Source organism: Galleria mellonella, unplaced genomic scaffold, assembly GCF_026898425.1.
Source record: "Galleria mellonella isolate WM207_F2 unplaced genomic scaffold, CSIRO_AGI_GalMel_v1 utg184, whole genome shotgun sequence".
NCBI classification, from domain to species: domain Eukaryota; kingdom Metazoa; phylum Arthropoda; class Insecta; order Lepidoptera; family Pyralidae; genus Galleria; species Galleria mellonella.
In genome coordinates, this window is record NW_026442025.1 from 12,825,245 (window position 1) to 12,842,641 (window position 17,397).

Consider the following 17,397-nt stretch of genomic DNA (forward strand, 5'->3'; position numbering starts at 1 on the left):
TAAAATAAACTGTATTGTTTGAAAAATATATATATACGTATCACTAAACAATAAAACAGTAAAGACAAAATTCGGTGTATTAGTAATATTTATGTAAAAAGAAAACTAAAGATTTTTTTGCCCAATATAATAATATTGGGCAAAATTGTAAAATTTTGTATTGTAAAGTTATCAAGGCGCAAATTTCATGCCAATACAGCTAACTAGTAGTATTCAATAATTTAAGATTGTGTTCCAACATAAGTCAAAAAAATTCAGTTGAAGTAAACCCTGTTATTTTGATTTAAAAACTAAACTATTGAACCCATTTTAATAAAATTTCTATGGGACCAGTCTGTAAGTATATACTTTCAGGTAAAAAAATAATAACAAACAAAAAATTAAACCGAATTAATTGAGAACCTCCTACTTTTTTGAAGTCGGCTAACAAAATATATGACATTAATTAAAACTACAAAATATACTTACACTATGTCACTAAGATAATATTATACTTTAACCCAAAAATGTCATTTTTTATATTTAGCAATACGCCTATTTCTGTGGACATATGTGTTAACAGAATGCTAGTATAAAATCTAGAATAAACTCAATACGTTATCACAAACTACCCTACTTTTATTTTTCTGTAGTTCTCTATAGTGACCGAAACGAATCGAAGAACGCAGTTTTGTCGAAATTTAATTATCATAACAAATGAACTTACAAAGAGAGGGTCCAGTTTGGCACGCGCGAAAAACATTAGCCTGATTTTACAAGCACGCAAAATGGATAGAGATGAGAAATAATTTGCAATGTGACCGAATTCAATCAAAGACGATCAAGTCATTTCTAACAAAAACCGGCTCGAAGGACCACTTTTTGTGTTTCTTTACAATTACAAAAAATACGTAATATTAAAATCATAATGATTAAAAAGACTGTGCATTGAATATTTTTCCTGTAAATTAGTTACACGCTGAATCGGCAATAAAATCCAAATCAAGCATTTTTAGAATTGATAACTTATCTATTCGCATAATGTAGTACAGAAGAATCGAAGACATTAACGCTTGATGTCATGTCAGAGAAAGTAGGTATCGCAAGAGTAGTTGAACTTCGACCTCGCATGGGTAAAATTCAGCTTACCTTACGTCAAAACAATGTACCTAATATTTATGCCTATATAACACTAAATTCACCAGATATAATATACAAATTAATCCAAAATTAATCCTGTCTCTTCCAATATTATAAAGATTTTACCAGAGGGATAATTTGTACAAAAGTCGATTGCTTGGATACATCTGTCCCATTCGTGTGTCAACCGTGAAGCAGCTGTGTTTGCATGGTTGTGTTTCGGTTTGAAAGCTGGGATATACCTGAGTCCTCAGGAATGGCAACGCATGGGAGGTATCATGAGCGAACTCTGTTATGTCCATGGTATTGCTCATGTCAATAGGCGACGGTTACCACTTTCCATCAGGTAGACCGTCAGCTTGTTTGCCATTCTAAGTTATATAAAAAAAAAGATTTTGATAATTCTAATTATAAAAGAAGATTTACACACCTATATAACGGTAAATATTACTGAACAATTGTAATTAATTTTAAGATCTGCTATTGGCAATCACCAATATTTAGTAAATAAAAATAACTGACATAGTTTATTGGATACGTAGTATATAAATAATAGTCTTTAATTAGGAAAAAAAAAGTGATAAGAATAAAAGGGGGATGATAGACAGGATTGAATGATGACAGAAATGGACTGGAGATAAAGTGACAGAAAATGAAAAAAAAAAACCAGAATAAACATGTGTTCCTTAATCTAAGGCCATAGTGCACAAGCTCAAGTATTATTCTTTATCTATCTCGTCATAGATTCATTCGCTAAAATATTATTACAAGCTACTCAATTATTCGAATAAACAAATAATTAAATATTTTTTATAACACAGGTGGCAAACGAGCATGCGGCTCACCTGATGGTAAGTGACCACCGCCACCCATGATCATCCGCAACACTAGAGACATCGCAGGTGCGCTGTCGACCTTTTAAAAAGATATAGGCGCTCTTTCCTTGAAGGTTATGATGTCGTATCGGTTCGGAAATACTGCTGTTAATTAAGTAAACTCATAATGCTTTATTGTGATAGCTAAATTGAAAGTAATTACTCGTAACAGTCTACAATTACGTAGGAAGTGCCAATTGCAAATTGCAAAATGTTACCGCTTAAAAGCGATACCTATTTCACCGAAGTAATGGACACGGGCGTAACACTAATTAATATGCAAATAGAGCATACACTTGACCGGTGATTACTTGTTCATTGCATAATATAAAACACTATCTTAATACAAAACGCATACTAAAAATAATACTGGAGTTAGCAATGGAATAAACGACGTACTAAAGCAATGCTTATTACAAAACGAAATTTTTCCCAAAGAGAGTTGACGTCAAGCAGGTGGCCGGTCGTAAAACTAAAAACCAAGTCTTTTTGTAATATGGACAAAATCATATTACGCCGACCCCAAATTATTGGGGTAAGAAGATGATGATTACAAAACGAAGTTTATCAGTAAACCGTGGACCGTCTATGGTCTAAAAATAGACCTCAAAAATACCAAGTTTGATTGTTTACCTGGTGTACATGTTACAGAATAATTGAAATTTTTTAACGATAAATAACTTTACTTTGACTTTAGTCTTGATGAGACTGTCCCACAAAAAAAAAAAAACAAACAAATCAATTGTGATAAAACTAGTCATTATATTTATACTAAAGGGAAGGCGAGGAATGGGCAGTAGCGTCCCTCTTAAAACATCTTCAAGGTCTTACTGCGGTTGCCAAACCGCCTGCCAAGCGGGGCATCTACTAACAAAACCCCTCAAGAGGGAAGCTTATGTTCAGCAGTGGACAGTTAGAGGCTGGTATGATGATGAATGAATACCTAACATTGATCCCCAGTTACTAATCTAATCTAACTTATCAGTAGATATTTACGCGCATTGTGTTTTGTTTAATAAAATATGTATGCAATGATAAAAATTTGACATGGTAAATATATGGAAGAGATTGCTTAGCAATAAGACCGCCTTTTGTACTACACTATACGTATTGAAAATTGTTTTAACAAATCATGTTATGTTGGTGCAATAAAGTGTTAAATAAATAAATATATATATATATATATATATATATATATATATATATATATATATATATATATATATATATATATATATATATATATATTCGTACCAAATACATATAATGATTACTACCTAACCTGCGTTAACTAAAGTAGACTGTGGATAATGAAAGAAGAGTAGCGGGCCCAATTGCTATCAATACTATCATGCCATGTCCAGTAGACCACCACGGAGTCCCTCTAGAACATGGTTAATTCTTGGTGAATACGTCACGATGAGATGACTTCATCCTCACCTACTATTTCCCAACAAACACTGTTCGCCCGCCAACGTAAACCAATCGCGCAGGCGAGGTTATTTCATTTTCTTCCATTAAAAAAGAACTACTACTGTTTTAATCATAAAAATATTAAATACATACATATCTGTCACGCCTGTCTCCCATTGGGGTAGGCAGAAACAATGGAACGCCAAATGCTTCGATTCAATAAACCTCTTTCACTTCTTCCACATTCATCAATCTTTCCATACACGCTCGCCGGTTACGGGCACTTTTAATTTGGCCCTGCTTCAGCACGTCGCCTATTTGGTCAACATACGTCCGTCTAGGGCGGCCCCTACCGTCATCTCCATTCATTCTTGCTCGATAAATCTCTTTCGTAATTCTTTCATCCATCCTCTCCAAATGCCCAAACCACAACCAAAACGCAACATTCCTAATAAATATAAAAATAAAGAATAATATTAAATATATAAATAAATATTCTAAATGAATGATATTCATGTAACAAATACGTTACTTTTTACATTTCTAGCAAACAAACCCGCGGGTGACAGCTATGTCGGTTCCGAAACAAAAGACTTTCTGACTTTCACAGCACGAGGCTGAGACAAGGGGTAAATAAACTGAGCGAGTCTGGTGTAGAATGTTGCCATTTCCAGACGAAAAATATTACCATTATGTCTACCACGCATATTATTATGTATTTAATTGAATTAATAAAATAACATCAGGAAACTACTATATAGTATATTAATTTCATTTGTTCATATATTTTGATGCATGGCAATACTTTTTTATGTTTCTATTGCCCCCTGTTACTTTATTAAAATCATAAAAACTGGAAAAAATCTGTTTTAATAAGTTTTTTTTTTAATATTAGTGATGAATGAAAACTAGAAGTAGCCGGTTAATTGTTAAATAATTATGGCTAAATTATAAAACACATTTCAAACCCAATTTATAAGTAATTAACTAAGATATTAAGGTGAACCTAAAAACTGGTACACGGAATGATTCATTGTTTGTATACCTGTTGATGCTTCAAGTCAAAGCTAATGTAATATCTACAATAATTGATGTATTTTACCGAAATCGATTGAGCAAATCAAATCCTGAGATACTGTTTGAATTCTCCATTGAATTAAATTGCTTAGAATTAGAAAACTTAATTAGTTGTTTTTTTTTTAATGGGTAATAATGGAACTCGTGCTATCGGTAAACACCGGCGGGGCACCAGTGAAGTATGACAGGTGAGGATGAAGCAGGTCAGTTAGCCCATCGTGACGAATTCAACTAAAATTGTTCACGATGGTTTCCAGAAGGAACCGCGATGAGGTCGACCTGAGAAGGTATATTGCTAGCAACGGAGCTATTAGATCTGACTACTAACAATCCCTTTCCCTCGACCTTAATTAGTTTCAGGTAGCAGATACATATTTAAAATTCCCTATGCACTTAGGTGTAATAATAAAAATTCAATCTAGAATTGAACTGCGGATCTCATTTTTATTATTAAACAAAGTTCTCAATTGACAATTCCCAATTGAAAGTCAATTAAGAACTGTTTAAATAACCATCACGCAGTAAAACTAAAAAAGCAATCGGTATACTACGAAAGTATCAAACATTATTACATTATTTTTTACCTCAAATACCAGGTACCTAATTTGACTCCTAATAATCGTCTCAAAAATATTTACGTAAATCATAAAGGTAAATATTTTATTATAAGGTTTTTTTCTCCTCTGTAAACTGCGCCAAGCATAGCGTAAGTCTCTACCTGCATAATTTTTGCAACGATGCAAAGGTCACTTAAGTTGTGAAGTAACAAGTACTTAGTAATAATAATAAACGGTATTACAATGCCCATAGAATCGAAATTTAAACGATCACAAATACTGCATTGAAGGCTGCACAGTAAATGACCTTGTTCGTCAATCGATTAGGTATTAGAGAAAAAAACCGTAATCTCATGAAAATAGCATTATATTTTACATTTTTATTAAAAAAAAAACTTGTGTAAATAGTTTGCAAACTATTGTCAAAGAAATAAATAATTCTAGGTAAAATACTATTTTATATCGTCATTTTAATTTAATATAATATAGGTAGTGAAAATTAATTCATAATTCCATTTCAATTTAAAACTTTAAGCGGAACCCTAATAAATTATGGTTTTCTACGAGCCAAGAAAATGTACTCGCAAGAATGCGTGGTGGACATTCGACGCGGCGCGCTTCCGAAAGCACTTTCGCCTCCATTCGGCCTCGGTCGGCCATCTTCGCTCCCCACAGCTGACTGGGCCAAAGAGTGAGCGGGACGGAAATATGCAAACGGCGCGCCGTAGATAAGGAGCGCAGTCCGCGCAACTCACCGAGCTGCCCTTTATTTCTTTCTAGTGCTCGCCTCCGCCGTAGTGACAGCGTATTTCATTATCAATAGAGTAGAGAGCTTATTCGTTTTATTTATGAATTTAATATATTAAATTTTATGCAAATGTTAATAGAGTAATGTGTTTGTAATTTGTGAATATCTACAATGGAATCTAACGTGTCTTATTGGTGAATGAAACGTGTCCCTGTGCAAGTATGTACGGCTCAATAGAATCTGTTGTCAACACAAAATAAACGTGTATTATGCAAGTTGGAGCAAAATGTGGCCGTATTAGGTAAATGTCGCGTCGTTTATGTGTAAAAGTATTAATGTGGCAGTGTTTGTGCCATTCTTATTGTGATAAAGTGGTGTGTAATCATAATAAATGGGAATGTTCTGGAGGTAGCAGCAGTTTAATGAAAGGTGAGCCAGACACTAAGCACGACGATCCGTGTCTGCTTGTATGGAGAAACAATATGATTATACCAATCACAACACCATATTAATGTTCCACTGTTAGGCACGAGACTTGCTTATGAGAAGGATACTTATTTTAGTCTAATCTACCACCACGCTAGCCAGATTAGTATTTGGTTTTAATTCGAGTTTTAAATTTACTGTTCTACATACAAATACATTAATTAGTTTACATTTAAATTCTATAAATAGCAATGTCTATGATTTAATGACTTTATGAGTAACAAAACTAGTCTTCCAATGATATTACAATATACTATTTCCTTTAATGATTATTCTAAATTCCAAACAAACTTAAAAACAGGTCTGTTTTTAAGTTTGTTTGGTCTCTAAGACTGCCTACCCAGAAGAGAAACAGGGGAGATTAGAATAATAACAAAATTTAGTATGTCTACATTTATAATCAAGCATTAAATAAATAATGATGATTAATACATGCTTAGTATTGTTATTGAACATTTAATATATAGGCATCAAAAATTATATATATATATATATATATATATATATATATATTATTCATTATACAAAAGTAATACGTAAGTAAGATATGGTTTCTCAATACAAATAAATGTCAGAAATAATTTAATAATTGAGTTTAACAGTAATTAATTAAATGCAAATAAATATTTATTTGTTTTACTTTAGAGAGTATAAAAATATTTTATCTATTGTTACAGTAAATAAGACTATGAGGGTTATAATATAATGCAGTGGTGGCACAAAATATTGGCGCTGGCAATAATTTGCACAGCTGTGGAGGCGGACACGTGCCCCTCCACATGCATATGCACCAGTACCAAGCTCTCATGCTCTGCCAATGAAATACAAGACAACAAACTTACCAGAACGGTACTCGCTAACTATGGTCCTCGACTGCAAACAATCACATGGACAGATTCAAAGATAACCTTGTTAGAGCCACACTTGTTTGATGGGTTACACCATTTAGAATACATCGATTTGAGTAGAAACGAAATAAAAAGGACTGAACATGGACTGTTTGCTAGACTGACCCGTTTGAAACATTTAAACATATCGAGGAACCATCTCGATGACATTCCTAGGTTTACATTTGCCGACCTGGAAAATCTGGAGGTTCTTGATGTCTCACATAACCAACTTCATGTAATACCATTCCAGGTCTTTGGGCCAATGATTAGATTGCAATATTTGGATATATCACATAATAAAATAGCCACATTCTTAGATTACTATTTTAATCCCAATCGTCAACTAAAAATGTTGTTCCTAAATAATAATAGCCTAGTCAAAATTACAAGTAATGCTCTAGTCAACTTGAGGGAATTAGAGACACTGGATATATCTAGCAACAAATTAGACTATATACCTAAATCAATGTTTGATAACTTCCAACAACTTAGAGAGCTAAACCTGAGCTACAATCAGTTTCAAAACATATCACAAGATGCTTTTAAAAATCTAATAAACTTAAGGTGGTTAAATATGGGCGGTAATAGAATGAGGATGTTGCCGCCAATGCTCTTCCAACACAATGAAAACTTGAATACAGTCTACCTCGAGCACACAGAAGTAACGGTTATAGAAAATACTAATTTCAAAGGCTTAAATAATCTACAGCGACTTTACATTAGAGACAATGTCTTTTTACGTGAAATAGAACCTTTTGTTTTCCAAGACATCCACACACTGACACACCTGGATATATCTGCAAATGCATTGACAAATCTACCATTATCTTTGAATACACTTGATGAATTACAAGAGCTTAGAATAGGTGGCAATCCCTGGGCATGTGACTGTCGAATGGCCTGGTTCGCTGAATGGGCTGAGAAGAGGAAAGAAATTATAAAATCCGATCTGAGCTGCAGATTGACATACCCGAACGACATGCTGACTATTCTGAACCACACCAACTGCAAACCACCTGAACTGATCACCAGTAGTCCTCTAACCCTATACAGGTTGCAAACAGATGCATTATTAGAATGTAAATTCGCTGGAAACCCAGCACCTTCGATAACATGGATCACCCCAACAAGAAACGTATTCCATTGGAACCCTGAGCCTCTTATACCGGATATATTCCACAAGCATGGGGTGGCCCACGACGAGCACTATCACGCCATAGACAATTCTAAATCGAGAGTGCGAATTCGTGAAGATGGATCACTATTTATACGAGATATCCACAGAGAAGACAGTGGGACCTACTTGTGTTATGCGACAAACCCGTCAGCCAACGTATCAGCGACGGTTGTTCTCAACATAGACCCAATGACCATGTTTGAGATAAAAATGTATAGTTTACTGTGCGGGGCGATATGCGCCGCGGGTTTCCTGGGTCTCACGTTGTTAGTACAGGCGATGCGTTACATATTTTACAGGTTAGTGTGATACTATTTTTATTACGATATAAATGTTGCCAAACTGACTTTGTGTATATTATATTACATCGGATTTTCATCGTTAACCTATATTTTTTTCAGGTTTCACCTCATGGAGACGTGTTGCAGCTGCTGCACTTGCGTTAGCCGTGACGCGCCGCGCACGCGACAGATATACAGTATGTTGGACAATATTGAACAATACAAAAGGCAGCAATTGGAGAAGCTGAGAGAAAACTATGCTGTCCAAGTATGTTGCATATACATCTATAATCTATTCCCTTTTACTTGGCATATTTAGTATGTGAACAATCTTGGCATGTCATTTTAATAAAGTCACTGTAAACCGTGGGTATCACAGTGTATTCAGTGACGCTTCTTATGTCTATAGGCAATGGTTACTACTTTTCATGAGGTGGTCAGCTTGTTTGTTATTCTAAATAGCATATAAAAAACAAATTAGTTAATAATAGATTTAGATTTTTTTTTTTTATTTTAATGATTATCTGTTTATTTTAATCAAGTTACTTCCATGTGAAGATTATTAAGTAAATATAGAAGAAACTTATAAATAGGATGCCCATTTTATATTTATCTGGTAAATAACATAACATGTTTTTATTGAAAAAATTTAAAAATAAACACAAAAATATTAATTTACATATACATAATTATCCTAACAATCTGTTCACTATGAAAAAAAGATTTGCCAATATTTTTTTTTTATAAATATTAATAATAATAAATTATATAAATACATGGTCAGTCAATCTTTAATATACTTGTTGCCTGTATATATTAAACATATTGTTATTTTCAGGTACACAGAATAAAAGAAAACTGCACACAACAAATGGAATGGATACAGAATAGTTATACCAGCCAAGCGAACCACTTGAGGAACATCAGGGATATAGGGACAAATCATTTATCTTCCATGAGGGACCAGTATTACGATCAGGTACGTCAAAATTAACCCTAAGTATTTTATGCATAGTATTTGATTATTTATGTAGAAGAAGGACTCAAAGCTGAAAGCACAGCCTTCGATATCTGTGCACTTTGCTGCACTGGTAGAGAATTCAATTAACATTAAACCCGCCATTTGTATCACGTTTTATTGGTCAATAAAGTTTGAATAAATAAAAGCATTCCCTAGGAGAGCATTCCCTTTTATGTTAAAAGGATTTTATGTAATAAGAGAGGATATACATCAGATGAGGCCAATAGAAAACTTTTGAGAATTGTTGAAAAATGCGGTATATACTTATATATTATAATATATGTATGTATTTATAATATACAAATATACATATTTATAGTAAGCAAAACATGATAGTAAATTGTTGACGCATCAATGACTTGTTAGTTAATGTTATTTGTCTACCTAAATAAATTTAATATAATAATAATAATACATTGTAGTCCATATTTGTTAATGTTTTTATTAAACATTCAATTTGAATTCAATTCGAAATTCAAATACAAAGAAGAGAGAGCAAAATATGACATTAGTCTAAATGGCTTGAAAGACTTCATAATAATTAATCTTATATCAACAGTAACATTAAATTTCTGTTTTTTTTTTTTCTTCTACATATTATAAGACACCTCTAATTTCATCTACTTGTCCCATACTTTCGTCTTTTGAAACGTTATATACTCTATTTCTATTCTTGGCTTTGTTCAGGCTGTATCTCTGCCAAATTCATTTATTTCCGTCTAGTAGTTAATCAATCAACTGTAACAAATTGTGTTAGATTCAGATATTTAAAATTTGTTTTTTTTTTTTTTTAATTTCTGCATTCTTAGCTCAGCATTACAATATTTATAAAATTATAAATGGACTTAATAAAGTTCATTTAAATAAACATTCTATCTTGCTTATTGTATTAAATGGCATATGGTCACTAACATATTATATATATAATAAATAATCCGCGTACTTAATCGCCTACATCCGGCGATGTTTATAATTTCCTTATATCTTTAATCTTTAAACGTCGTCTGACGCGCGTCCTTTTTTCATTCAGGTGAAACGAGTGAGAGAATACTCGACGTGCCAGTTGAACTGGGTGCGGGAAAACTACGTTTTCCAAAGGAACAAAATAAGGAAATTCAGCGCTCACCAGATACTTAGATTGCGGGAATCATACAAGTATCAGCAGCAGACACTGAACAAAGTGTTGGAGAACCTGCCGAGCCTGTACTTCGAGAACTGCCGCAGCGGGTCCTGCGGGCGCAGCGACTCCATGGCCTTCGACCCGGACGTCGAGGTCATCGACATGTATCTCAAGACTAAAATAGAGAAACTATCGAAACTCCCGAACCCGATCCCGGACGACGAGAGCAAGATATCCATTTACTACACGCCAACGGAGAGGTCGTTGAACTCGAGGAGGAACTCCCCGATCCCCATCCCCGAGGGCATCCACATCAACATGATCGAGCGGGCGCCGCCGCGGCTGCTCGCCATGATCAAGCCGCTGCAGGCGGCGCCACCGCCGACCGTCGAGTCGCCGACGCCTCCGGGCTCCCCGTCGCCGACCACGTCCAAGTGCGGGATGCCGGTGCGGCCGCCGGCGAAGTACAGGAGCGAGGCGGAGGCGGAGTCGAAGCCGTCGAGCGAGCCGCTGCTGGGCCGCGGGCGCGTGGCGGAGCGGCGCTGCCACCAGCTGGCGACGAGCGCGAGCTCGCCGGAGCTGGGCGCGGCGGCGGCGGCGGCGGCGGCGGCGGCGGCGGAGGAGGAGGAGGAGGAGCGTGCGGCGCGGCACTGCCAGGCGCGCGTGCTGCTGGCGGTGGAGCTGGCGCGGCCCGAGCGGACGCCGTTGTAGTGGCGGCTGCTGACGCGCGTCTTCAAGATCTACGCCGTGTCGGGCCGAAGCCTCGCGCGGCAGCGCGCGCCCGCCATGCAACTCTGTGATTTTAGCGGCCACTCGCCCTCCTTCGTCTGATGCTCGGTGTTCGCGGAACATATCTTGCCCGATGTTTCCATTGTCAATAATATCCTAAGGTATATAACACTAGTGAGAGGGGCCGACGGGTACGGTCGGCCCGCTGCGGATACCGCTTGTACTTCTAAGTAAGCTGTGATAGACTAGATTTGAATTTACATACGTTTAGCGAAAATACATTACTGTCTAGTAATAATAGGTGGTAAGGAGTGTACTGAAACAGTCTGTGCGTTGTTCGTGTAGTGAATCGCGTGGACCGGATTAATTAAGCGTTCTATGGGTATTAGGTCTTGTAAATACATCTGTTTGTTTCAATCATTTTCCATTTTGATGTATTTTTAGGATAAAACTCTTAGAGCATTATGCATTTTTTATATTGGTTTAACTTAAATAGATTAAAGTGAGAGGTATAAGGAAGTTGTTACAATCTTGTTCTAATTGTTGCGAGGTTATTGTACATTGGTGTATCCAACCACAGCCGGCGCGGAGGAGCGCTCCTCTGCTCGGTCCTAGCGTCTGTCCGTCGTATCCATCTGATCTCAATAACTGAACGATAAATATACGGATATGCTAATATACTACTGTACTGTATGTTGGTAGATAACTCATTCGTCATCTAGTACATGTATGAAATTTTAAACTTTATCTAATAGGAAACATTATGTATACTTATATATTTTGTGACAATGTCGTACAGTGCGTTAAATGAGTCTTGCAGTGATATGCCAAACAATACAATCCAGCAATGATTATATTATATAACGTTTCTTAATATAAAATATACAAATATTGTTGAACATTTTCTAAATATATAACAAGAGTAAGCGGCTAATCATGAGAATAAATTATTTTTCAATGTATTGCATGGTATTATTTAAAATGTATTCCCTAAATAAAAAATTTTGGCGCCAAAAATACCTAACATGATGTAACACTATCATTATGCTTAGACAGAAGAAAACCATGAAAATGGTACGTGTAATGTTTTATATACATTTTCACGTTTAAACAAAGATATATATTAGAAATTACAATAAAGTTAACGTTAGGGCGCGTCTGTCTGTTCGTTTAAAGATACGAGCGGTCATTCAACTAAATCTAAGTGAATCGATAATTTTAAATGAAACACTTTTATTCATATTAAATATTTATTTATACGTCACACATACAATTTACATAAACGATGCTATGTGGACATTTAGTTATACCCATTTAGACCTATAGTTAAAATTTCCGATTTTATTACAACATAGAACAAGAAAATAAGCACACAGATCTAGGTTTCCGTTAAAGTATTCGAGTGTTCAAACCGAAATTTGGCAAAATCTGCATTATTTATCCATTTTCCGAGACAATTTTACATATTTCTGAATTATTTTAAAATGTTACTTTCTATTTATTGTCTTTAAACATTATTCATAGAAGTTGTTGAAAAATTGTTCAATTCATATTTCACTTTAACCAAATACTTTTTACCGTTACATTCCAAAATATAAAGGTATATCGATTCACATATTAAAATGCGCTCGAACTATGTATTTAGCAGCAAAGTGGTCTTATTCGATTTAGTTAGGTGAAGTAATTTTTTTTTATACACTTAGAATGGCAAACAAGCTGACGGCCCACCTGATGGAAAGTGGTAACCGTCGCCTATAGACGTGAGCAGTGCCATGGACATAACAGTACCACACACACACACTGTTTCGCCCATGATACCCCCCATGCGTTGCCATTCCTGAGGACTGGTGTTATTCCTCTGTACCCTGTAAATTCACTGTCATATCCCACCCTTCAAACACAACTGCTTCACGGTAGAAACACGAATGGGACAGAGGTAACCAAGCAATCGACTTTTGTACAAAGTCTCCCTCTGGTAAAGTAGTTATAGTTTAATAGTTGCATATATAATGCAGTACAAGTAGTCTGAAAGAAATTTTTTTTGATGGGTGAAAATGGTGTGGTAACCCCGCCTGCGCTAACGGGATACGCTGGCGGAGCACCAGTGAAGGGTGATAGATGAGAATAAAAACAGGCCAGTTAGCCCATCATGATGAATTCATCAGGAATTAACCATGATAGTTTCCAGGGGGACCGCGAGGAGGTCGACCTGGTTGGGTATATTGCTATCAATGGGATTCTCAGTTTCCATTACTAACAATCCCTTTCCCCCCTCTGGAAAACATTTTGGTTATATCAAAATGATAAGAAATATATAAAATTGAAACATTGACACATAAATACAGACGTCGTCAGTCTTACGACACAAATTGTTGAATTGCAGACAATCTCCATTTTTATGAAAAAAGTATGTGAATAAAAACAATTAGATAGCGCATCGCATTGACCTAATAGGTGAATGGCGTGAAATGGATATTATATGGAATTAAAACGGTCACTTTGACGATTGGTAATAAGATCCTAAAACAATTGATGTTATTACCAATTCACCTAATTGTCTAATTGCTAATAGGCTAAAATGGGCGTATTTCTCAACCTTACATTTCACACAGAGAAATTTCAGGGTACAAAAGCATAATACTCTAGTTTTCAGAAATGGCAAAACATGAGAACTATCGTGAGGATCACTACTACATCATCATCTCAGCCATTATCTGTCCACTGCTGAAAATAAGCCTCCCCTATAGACTACCATAAAAAATAGTCCTGAGCCACCTCCATCCACGGATTACGAGGTATTCTATATTTACTTATTTATTTGGAAGACCAACAGAAGGGGGGAAAGGGATTGTTAGTAATGGGATCTAACAGTTCCATTACTAGCAATGTACAATATTAGGTCGACCTCCACGCGGTTCATGGAAACCATCGTGGTTAATTCTTACGGATTTCTTCACGATGGGCTAACTGACCTGCTTTCACCCTTGTCTATCAATTCTCACTGGTGCCCCGCCAGCGTATACCCATAGCGCAAGCGGGGTTACCATTCCATTTTCATAAAAAATATTATTCTGAACTATATTAAATAGAATATTATAATAACTATAATATGATTTTTTTTATACAACTTAGAATGGCAAACAAGCTGACGGCCCACCTGATGGAAAGTGGTAACCGTCGCCTATAGACATGAGCAGTACCATGTACATAACAGAGTATACTGTTTCGCCCATGATACCCCCCATGCGTTGTCATTCCTGAGGACTCAGGTGTTACTGCTTTGTACCCAGTAAATTCACGCCACGTCACATTACAGAATTACAGAAAATGCATTACAACCTATTTTATACATAAATTCTGAAACTCATATGAACTTACGATTTTATTATTTTTAAAATATATGTGCAATTTTAATGAAGTCTATATATGTATGTGTATAACGGGAAATTTACGAATTTATTTATTTATTATTACATTCCATAATATGCACCCATATTTTTTTTAATGGATGATAATGGAATGGTAACCCCACCCGCGCTATCGGTATACACCGGCGGGGCACCAGTGAAGGATGATAGATAAGGACGAAGCAGGTCATTTAGCCCATCGTGACGAATTCAACAAGAATTATTCATGATGGTTTCCAGGGGGAACCAAGTGGAGGTCGACCTAATAAGGCACATTGATAGCAATGGGGATGTCAAACTCCATTGCTAACAATCCCTTTCCCCCCTAATATGCACCCATATTAAATATAGTAAATATATAGTAAATGACACTTCAACTTCAATTATGGACTGTGTTGGGACACAGCAAGTACGAGAGAGGCCAACCTTTTGTTTAATTTAAAAATAGTTAATGAGTTTATTACAATATTATTCAATCATTGAAATTGCTTCACGATAAGTACGTATCTTCTGTATTATTGTTATTCATTATTTAAGTGTTGATATGTATGTATTCATATTGTAATTAGTATTATATAGTTATATATTTGTTTTTTTTTATACAACTTAGAATGACAAACAATCAAAAATACAATTTTACTTTTTAAGTTCAATGACGAATAACGAACAATAATAATTTTACACGCGCCATAATGTTCCTTTGTTTTTTCAATAAATAGCTTTCTAGTAGCAAACCAGTTCGAAATTTAAAAAAAAACTTTTTATTAGTAACTTTTTATTAGGTAGCCGTGTTTCGAAGTGAAAGTTCATTCCATTTTTAAATTACAGGACAGATATGAGTTTACATAGTAATTTATCTGGCCGCAAAACACGACAGATATGGATTTTCATACAACTTTTGCCGGCCGCTGCCCGCATGTATCTGGCCAGTACGGCAAGTTTGATTTATCTCTAAGATTGTCAAAATAATGCTCCCATTTCCAAGCATGTTTGAGCTATAATAAATAACTACATAAGCACAGACAATACAATACTATACTAGTATTGTATATTGTGCCTCATTTAATCTAGTATCTATAGGACTAGACAGCGCTGCAAATATGTCCAATGGTGTTTATTGTAATCGTGACAAAATATGGGACCAACACTTGCATCAAAAACGGGTAAAACAATGTAATGTTTATAGAGAAATCAGACAAGGACATATTAAATACATATTATTAGTGTTCTATGATATATATATTTATACAACTTAGAATGACGGCCCACCTGGTGGAAAGCGGTAACCGTCGCCTATAGACATGAGCAGTATCATAGACATAACAGAGTATACTGTTTCGCCCTACACCTAATATTTGGAATGGGGGGGGGGGGGGGAAGAGATTGTTAGTAATTAGGTCTAATAGCCCCATTGCTAACAATATACCCTCTCAGGTCGACCTCCACGCGGTTCCCCCTGGAAACCATCATGGTTAATTTTTGTCGGATTCACCATGGCGGGCCAACCGACCTACATTCATTCTCACCTATCATCTTTCACTGGTTCCCCGCCAACGTATACCGATAGCGCGGTCTGGGTTACCATTTCATATTCAACCATTAAAAAAAATCCGGATCATGCGGACCAAGTTGTAGGTAAGAAGTAGATAAAAATTTCATTCATTACTATTTAAAATAATTTCAGTGTAATATCGAAATCAATGGTCGAAGGATGGGCAGCAGCGTTCCTCTTGAAACATCACCAAAACGTAACTACTGTTGCCAACTCGCCTGCCAAGCGTGGCAACTACTTGGAAAACTCCCCTTATGGGGGAGGCTTATGTTCAGCAGTGGACAGTTAACGGCTGGTATAATAATAATAATAAATCTATATTAAGTTGTTAGTTTTAATAATTAAATTGTATTAAAAAAGGCATTTCAATTATTCAATTGTGGCAAATCAAGCTATTTAGGTTTAAAACTAAACTAGTGAAACGGTTTTGATAAAATGTATATGAGTTCAATCTATACGAATATCCATTCATGTAAAAATATTGAAAAAAAAAAAATCATTAGAATTTTCCAATTTGGTTTACAACTGACAGAGTTACGAGATAACAAACTTTAAAAAAAAATACAATTGAATTGAGAATCTCTTTCTTTTTAAACTCGGTTATAAATATAAGCGCTTCAGAATCGACCCCATGGCGTAATTAGTACTATTGGTAATAAGTTGTATATATTAGTAAATCATAAGGTTGAAACATATTCATGTTTACGTAATTATTTAAATAGTTATTGATGACCTGATGACAAAATTACTAACAGCAACTAAAATCAATAACAGAAATAAATAGAATCATGTCAATATATTACGAAAGGACCAAGTTTTAGGGAAGCTTTATCCGTTTTCGACACTACACGAATAAGATAGAATGAGACAGTGGAGTCCCACGATCTATTTTCTTGTGAAAGCGTTAACTAGAAGTAGAGGTTTACCTCTTTAGAGAGAGAGAGA

General features: G+C 35.4%; 2 protein-coding genes across 6 annotated transcripts in view; one reads left to right on the forward strand and one right to left on the reverse strand.

Moving 5' to 3' along the window:
* The window catches only part of LOC113511992 (cytokine-like nuclear factor N-PAC), a 79,875-nt gene that overhangs the window by 49,764 nt on the left and 12,714 nt on the right, over nucleotides 1-17,397 (reverse strand). The gene's annotated exons all lie outside the window — the stretch shown is intronic.
* Nucleotides 5,803-12,455, forward strand: LOC113512014 (leucine-rich repeat and immunoglobulin-like domain-containing nogo receptor-interacting protein 2). 2 transcript variants are annotated; one of them, XM_026895764.3, is made up of 5 exons: nucleotides 5,803-6,218; nucleotides 6,953-8,641; nucleotides 8,744-8,891; nucleotides 9,462-9,602; nucleotides 10,675-12,455. In XM_026895764.3, the coding sequence occupies exons 2-5, from the start codon at nucleotides 6,981-6,983 to the stop codon at nucleotides 11,473-11,475; spliced, it is 2,751 nt and encodes a 916-aa protein (XP_026751565.2). In that variant the 5' UTR covers nucleotides 5,803-6,218; nucleotides 6,953-6,980; the 3' UTR covers nucleotides 11,476-12,455. The 2 variants fall into 2 exon arrangements, with proteins under 2 accessions (XP_026751565.2, XP_026751566.2); XM_026895765.3 differs by having other exon boundaries at nucleotides 5,803-6,090.

What these genes read in the sequence shown, in the direction of transcription:
- LOC113512014 (XM_026895764.3), top strand. Translation starts at nt 6,981, where the DNA reads ATGCAGTGGTGGCACAAAATATTGGCGCTGGCAATAATTTGCACAGCT. An exon ending in ATGCGTTACATATTTTACAG is followed by an intron (nt 8,642 to 8,743) that starts GTTAGTGTGATA and finishes TATTTTTTTCAG; the next exon opens with GTTTCACCTCATGGAGACGT. An exon ending in GAGAAAACTATGCTGTCCAA is followed by an intron (nt 8,892 to 9,461) that starts GTATGTTGCATA and finishes TGTTATTTTCAG; the next exon opens with GTACACAGAATAAAAGAAAA.